Below are 7,977 nucleotides of genomic sequence, written 5' to 3' on the forward strand. Positions count from 1 at the left end.
GTTAGTTCTCCTTAATCTATTGATTTAAAAATATCTCGATCAAAATCCCAGCTGTAGTTTTTGTAGAAATGGATAAGCTGATTCTACAGTTTATACGGAAAAGCAAAAATAAAAAAAAATAGCCAAAATAACTGAAAAATAATAAAGTTTAAGGATTCACACTGCCTGATTTCAAGACATTATAAAGCTACAGTAATCAAGACGGTATGGCACTGTAATGAAGATATACAAGTAGATCAACGAGACAGAATAGAGTCCAGAAACAGATCCATACATACAAGGACAATTGACTTTTTGACAAAGAAGCAAAGACAACTCAAAAGAGAAAGAAGTCTTTTAGTGAAGTGATGCTGCAACAATTGGGTTTTAACTATGCCAAAATAAAGAATTTTAACCTATAACTTGTACCATACACAAAAATCTCAAAATGGATCAGACCTAAATGTGAATCCTAAAACTGTGAAACTTTTAGAATATAGGATAAAATCTTTGTGATCTTGGTTAGGCAATGGTTTCTCCTATGTAACAGCAAAATACAACTGGGGTAAAAAGAAAACAAAACAAAACTGTTCTTTACCAATATTTAAGACTTTATTCCTCAAAAGACACTTTAAAAAAATAATTATTTTGAGAGGAAACTCAAGTGGGGAAGGGGCAGAGAGGCAGGGAGAGAGAGAATCCCAAGCAGGCTCTGCCCCATCAGTGCAGAGCTTGATGTGGGGCTCAAACTCATGAATCAGGAGATCATGACCTGAGCTGAAGTAGGACACCTTAAAAGACTGAGCCCCCCAGGCTCAATGTCAAAAGACATTTTTAACAGTGAAAAAACAACCTATAGGCTGGGAAAAACTCTTTGTGTAACATACATTTGTTAATAAGCTTGTTTTCATTATATATAAAAACAACTCTTACAAATCAACACCAATTAAAATGAATCACCTAATTAAAAAAAAAGCAAAATATTTACATAAACTTCAACCTATACATACAGATGACAAACATGCATATGAAAAGATGTTCCATATCACTGTCAATAGAGAAATGCAAATTAAAGCTACAAATAAAAAAGAAAACATAGGCAGTAAAGTCTTAGGTATCAGTTTGAGCAATATTTTTTTGGATATTTCTCCTTATTTTTGCAAGGAAAGCAAAAATAAACTAATGGGACTATATCAAACAAAAGCTTTTGCACAGCAAAGGAGACCATCAACAAAATGAAAAGGCAAGCTACTGAATGGAAAAAGAAGTTTGCAAATGATATAACTGATAAGGGGTTAATATCCCAAATATATAAAGAACTCATAAAACTTGGGGCACCTGGGTGGCTCAGTCTGCTGAACATCCAACTTTGGCTCAAGTCATGATCTCACAGTTTGTGGGTTCGAGCCCCACACTGGGCTCTGTGCTGACAGCTCAGAGCCTGGAACCTGCTTTAGATTCTGTTTCCCTTTCTCTCCACCCCTCCCCTGCTTGCTCTCTCTCTCTCAAAAATAAATAAACATTAAAAAATTTTAAAAAAGAACTCATAAAACTCAACATTTAAAAAACCAAAAACACAATCCAGTTGAAAAATAGAGGACCTGAATTGACATTTCTCCAAAGAAGACATACAGATCACCAACATGAAAAGTTGTTCAACAGTACTGATCATTGGGGAAATGCAAATCAAAACCACAGTATCAGCTCACACCTGTCAGAGTAACTAGTATCAAAAAGAAGGAATAACATGTTGGTGAGGATATGGAGAAAAAGAAACCCTCTTGCACTGCTGATGGGAATGCAAAATGGTGCAGCCACTATGGAAAACAGTATGGACTTTCTCCAAAAATTGAAAATAGAACTATTATACAATCCAGCAATCCCACTTCTGGGTATTTATTTGAGGAAAATGACAACACTAACTCAAAAAGATATATGCATGTCTATGTTCACTGCAGCATTATTTGCAATAATCATGATATGAAAGTAACCTAAGTGTCCATCAAGAGACGAATAAAGATGTGGTATATATACAATGGAATATTACTGTCATACAAAAGAATGAAATCTTTCCAATCATGACAACATGGATGGACCTAGAGAGTATTTTGTTAAGTGAAATAAGACAGAGAAAGTCAAGTACTGTATGATTTCACTTATATGTGGAACCTAAAACACAAACAAACAAAACAGAAACAGACTAATAGATGCAGAGAATAATCTGGTGGTTGTCAGATGAGAGGGGGATGGAAGGTAATGGGCAAAATAGGGGAAGGGGATTAAAAGGTACAAACTTCCAGTTATAAAATAAGACACAAGGATATAATGCATATCATGCACAACATAGAGAATATAGCTAATAATACGTAACAACTTTATATGGTGACAGATGGTAACTGGATTTATCATGGTGATCATTTTGTAACATATATAAATGTTGAATCACTATATCATATGTCTAAAAGTAATATAACATTGTATGCCAGCTATGCTTAAATTAAAAAAAAAAAAAAACCTACGACGGACACCTGGGTGGCTCAGTTCGTTAAGCATCTGACTCTTGATTTTGGCTCAGGTTATGATCTCACAGTTTCATCACTTTGAGCACCATGTCAGGCTCTGTGCTGACCCTGCGGAGCCTGGTTGGGAATCAATCTCTCTCTCTCTCTCTCTCCCCTGCTTGTGCTCTTTCTCTCTCCAAATAAATAAATTAAAAAAAAATTAAAAACACTACAGTGAGATATTGGTAAAATTAAAAAGACCAATCATAACAAGTGTTAAAAAGTATGTGGAACAATCAGAACTCTCACGCAGTGCTGCAGGAATGTAAGAAAAAAATTGGAAAATGTAAAAGTTAAATGTATACCTACCATATGATCTAGCCATTTCACTCCTAGGCATTTATTTACCCAAGAGAAAAGCAAAATACATGTCCATAGAAAAAGTTGTATGCAAACGTTCATAGCAGCTTTACTTGTAATAGCCCAATCTGGAAACCACTCAAATCTCCATCTACACGTAAATGGATAAACTGTAATATAGCCATATAGTAGACTACTTGGCAATAAAAAAACAATGAACTGCTGATACACATAGTAACATACATGGGTCTCAAGTAATTATGCTGAAAGAAGCCACACACCACTGCTCCCCCAAAAAACATGCTGTATGGTTCCATTTATATAAAGTTACAGAAAATAAAAACAGTTCTGTACTGTCAAAAGAAGGATCAGTGGTTGCCTGGGGGCAGGGAGACATAGTGAAAGGTGGGAGTGACTAAAAGGGGCATGAAGAAACTCTGGGGAGGGGTGATGGATATGTTTACTTTCCTGTCTCTNGATTTATGTATGTCAATTGTACCTCAATAAAGCTATAAATAAAAAGCTTTTGGTAGATCTTCATAATACTACATTGAAAAGATAATTATAAAGACAATGAGGCAAGTTGCAGATTACTATACTCTTACTTTTGCAAAAAAAAAAAATGTGTGTATATTATTAAGAGAATATGCAAGGGGGCACCCGGGTGGCTCAGTCAGTTAAGCGTCCAACTCTTAATTTCAGCACAGATCATGATTTCTTGGTTTTGTGCATTCAAGCCCCACTTCGGGCTCTAAGTGCTGACCACGCAGAGCCTGCTAGGGATTCTCCCTCTCTCCCTCTCTCTCTATGGCCCTCCTCTGCTCACACTCTGTCTCTCTCAAAAATAAATAAATAAACTTTAGGAAAAAAGGGATTATGCGATGAAATATTAGGGCACTATGCACTAAATGTTAACACAGAAGAACTATTAAGTGATTCAAAAATGTTATAGATACATGTTTATTGATACGGAAAGATGCTCACAATATAGTGAAAGAAAAAGTGACAGCTTTTACAGTATGATCTTGTTTAACTATTTAAAAATCTGAAAGCATATAATCTAATATTATCACATACTGAGACATTTTCTTCAGCTTACATCAGTGGTTGTTAAATGCCTACCATAAGTTATCTGATACAGGTAGAATAAGGGAAAAACAGTAATTCCTCTTATGGTAAATAGCCTACATCAACTCCTGCCTTATTTACATGTAGAGTGCACATTCAGCAATAAATGTGTATGTGTACGGATATATGTAAGTGCTGTTAGTAATTTTTTTGTATGTATATGCCTTATTTCTGCAAACTAGATTACTAATTCAGTGATGTTTTCTTTATTGCCATTTGAAGCCGCAAACAGATCTCAGCAAATAGAAATGAACAAGTTAGCATACTTATGATAATGAACTGGTTCACTATCCTAAGTAAAATGTTAAAAAGTTCCCCATGTACACAAGATAAAAATCAACAGATATTTTTAGCTTACAATATAATATTCATTTGATATCTCAAAAATAGTCTAGCTCAAAACTAGAGACTGTCACAGGTAATTTCATGTTAAAGATGTAATTTATAATGTATGTACTGTAATAATAAAAACATTATGCAAGGGTCTATAGGGACAGCCTTTTAGAGTCTGAANATTGTTCAAAATGTTCACTTTTATTTCTGGCTCATTTTACATTGTTTCAATAATTACTTTAACTTCACGGAAAATGGCCATCAGTGTATTATAGCTCATGTGATCGACAACTACAATCGAGCCCTTTCTGATATGCTCCTTTATGTTAATAAATATGGCCACAGCACTAACAAGATTGGCTTTTGCCTCTTTCTGGTTAAAGATGAGTTTTAATGCTGCTAATGTTTTTGTATTGATCATATCTCTGGCTGCAGTTGGGTTTTCAGACATATTCAAAAGTACTTTTAAAACAAGATTTCTGGTTTTACGATTTCCCAGGGATAGCAAATGGAAAAGTTCTGAAAAGTAATTGGCAACAATGTGGTGATGGTCAGAATCAGTAGTCAGTTGCCCTAGTATCTTTAATCCAGATTGCTGTCCGGGTGAATTCAAGGGAAAAGACATGGTTTCTTTACACATATGCTTAACGTGTAATTCAACCTTGTGTTGTCTCTCACCTCCAGAAGGAGGATTCAGAGTAATTACAGCCTTTTTTCTTATTTCAGAGGAAGGAAAACTGAGCAAACTTTCAATAAGAGTCACTACACCCACCTCATTAATAAACTCCTGGGCAAAGGGATGAACATTAATGATCCCCATTGCAATTTGAGCTATTTTATGAATGAGAGGATCAGTAGTTGACTTAAGTAAGGAAATGAGTTTTTCAAATTCCTCAGAATCCATATAGCATTCCATTTTGCAAGGGCAAGCAAATGGCTTAATCCCATTCGCTTCCCTGATCCTAATTTGGCGTCTAATCTCCTCTATGGTCTGGATGCAAGGGTCAGAACCAAACGGATACTCAGGGACAGGCTGTGAGCATGGAGTAGTGCTCCTAGAAGGGCATGTTGTTGCCATAGGTAAAGAATGGGTATTTTCCTCAGCTGAGGCCAGGACAATATATGAAGGAGGCTTTGTCTCAAATGGGACTTGGGATCTAAATCCTAACACTGCTGGAGTTACAGCAGGGGCTTTGGGCCAGATAGTTACCTCAGACCAGTCCTTGGGCCTATTTTTCTCATTAATTTCATCCACAGGCTGGGGCCTAACTATCCTGCTCACAGGTCTAGGATTAGGGTCAAAGCTAGTTTCATCTCCATCCCAAAACCAGTTCCCAATAACATTTTCTTCCTCTTCCTCCTCAGCCCCTGGCCTAGCTTTGCAACTGGCCCCAGCGACAGGTTCCAACGTTTCAGCACAGGACAGAGGATCAATACCAGCTTTACTGTCATCCTTAGCACTGGAATGATTATTGGCCTCTTCTCCACTCCAAAACCAGGAACCAACATTGGCCTCTTCCCCAGACCAAAACCAGGTATCAATACCAGCCTTATCTTTACATGTGGACCCAAATTTAGTATTACCCTCAGCCACAGAACAAATCCAAGATACTCTAGAGGCCTCATCTTCAGCTTTGGGACTAAAATCTGCCAGGGCTCTTTCCTTTATCTCATGAACACTCCTGTTCTTAGACCTTGCTTTCATCGTTGCTGTTGTAACAGCTTGAGATCCTGCCTTGGCTATTGCTTTCTCCTGGGTCTTAGCTACAGGTCTGACTATGACAGTAGTCTCCCTCTTTGCTTTGGTTTGCACACCATCCCTTTTTTGAGCTTTGCCTTTGTTTCTATTCTCATTCTTAGCCCCAGTCATGGTTAAAGACCAGTTACATAGACAGCAGTGCTATACAGTCTTGGCCTTGGTTCTGAATGTGTCCCAGGTCAAAGTCTTAACACTCTTCCACTGGGTCAGACATAAACTTTGTAGCAAGAGTAAGTCACGAGCTCAGAAGTCATACAGTCCTCTTTCCAAACACAGAGCCTGTCAACAATACAGCAAGAAGACAGAGGCAATCACCCTGAGGGAAAATGATAGTTCCTGAGGGCAGACCTGTTGAAGGTGATGATCTGCCACTCCAAGGCCACTACAGCCACCACTGGAGATGGACCTGAGGTGGAAGAAGAAAACAAGCTTTAAGTCTCTTCCAATTGTGTTTCTCTATGCAGACAGCCACACATGACATGATAGAATAGAGATGGATTGTGTGGTAGAAGTAGAATAGTAGAAAACTCTATTCCCTCATTTTATTCCTTCCACACTCCCACTAATGCCCAACAGTATCCTACCCAGGCACTAATGCCTTCTTTTTTCTATATCACATAGGAGCAGGGATGATGGAAAAGGGTGTTAAAAGTGAGAGAGGCTAAGAAACATCCAGGCCCTTTGGTATACACCACTATACTCTACAGGTCTATCCAGGTAGGTTTCACACTAACCTGTACTGATCTGGTGCGATTTTCTCCTCCTTCCTTGCTTCTAGGATCAAAAAGCCCTACAGCCAATTCACAGGCAGACCTTTGGACAAAAATACAGGAGAAATGGAATTTTGAGCATTTGGTAGACAGGCATTTACTCTAGATTCTAAACTGAGTATCTGTCTTTCCAAATCTAGAACTTTGGTTATATAACATTTCTGCTCCCTTTGGTCCTCCTCATGGCTTCCTACCCCATTTCCTGGGTATAAATCAATTACCCTGTAGGCATAATCCTGTCTTAATTTATCCTCATTTCCTACACACAAATATGAGGGTAGAGGTATCTGTAAAGTTGGAAGACAATGGCTCCAAGATATGTTTTAGTCTCACCTACTTGCCAATAGCCTATTTAAATCCCCAATCAATAGGCATGCTCATGCTCACAGTCACCTTGAATCCAAATGAATAGTTTTCTTCTTTTTTCTTAATTCAAAGTGAACAACTATCTACATATTTCTACAGGAACCTATAAAGGAACAAACTTAAGAATAGATAAAAAGGCAAAAGAGAGGGGCGCCTGGGTGGCTTAGTCGGTTAAGCGTCCGACTTTCACTTAGGTCATGATCTTGCGGTTCGTGGGTTCGAGCCCCGTGTCGGGCTCTGTGCTGACAGCTAGCTCAGAGCCTGAAGCCTATTTCAGAGTCTGTGTCTCCCTCTCTCTCTGACCCTCCCCTGCTCACGCTGTCTCTCTCTCTCCTAGAAATAAAAAATATTAAAAAAAAAAAGCCAAAAGAGAGAAAACAGAAGAGATTGAACTAGCCCAATACCCATCACAAGCATTATAACATAGACTTTTGTTTATTTTAGGCCATCTTAAATGTCTCCCACCTGTCTGCTCCTACCAAATGATTCCACATCAATTCCCCCAAGACCTGCAGCTTGTCTAATTATACTTCCAATTTTTGAATTAGGCCATTCTCCCAACAGAGACTACACCTCTTCTCCTAAACAAAATATGAAATGCAATAGTAGATGGTGGGCAACTGTATTTAGAAAGCAGTCCGTGAAGATAACAAGGACTATTATTTCAATACCATCTTTGCATGCCCCTACCCTTCCCATTTCTCCATGCAAACATATATCCTACCTCATTACCACCTAAGCCAACCAGCCCACACAGCAGGGGTCCTCAGAGACTTCTATA

At 38.1% G+C, this 7,977-nt stretch overlaps 1 protein-coding gene across 1 annotated transcript; it reads right to left on the minus strand.

Moving 5' to 3' along the window:
* Positions 1-3,776: 3,776 nt before the first annotated feature.
* Positions 3,777-7,977, minus strand: GPRASP3 (G protein-coupled receptor associated sorting protein family member 3). The gene is made up of 3 exons (XM_077769114.1): positions 7,921-7,977; positions 6,795-6,873; positions 3,777-6,466 (listed from the first exon to the last, which is right to left on the minus strand). The coding sequence occupies exon 3, from the start codon at positions 6,169-6,171 to the stop codon at positions 4,519-4,521; it is 1,653 nt and encodes a 550-aa protein (XP_077625240.1). The 5' UTR covers positions 6,172-6,466; positions 6,795-6,873; positions 7,921-7,977; the 3' UTR covers positions 3,777-4,518.

The sequence above is a fragment of the Crocuta crocuta genome, unplaced genomic scaffold (assembly GCF_008692635.1).
Source record: "Crocuta crocuta isolate KB4526 unplaced genomic scaffold, BGI_CrCroc_1.0 scaffold1373, whole genome shotgun sequence".
Taxonomy (NCBI): domain Eukaryota; kingdom Metazoa; phylum Chordata; class Mammalia; order Carnivora; family Hyaenidae; genus Crocuta; species Crocuta crocuta.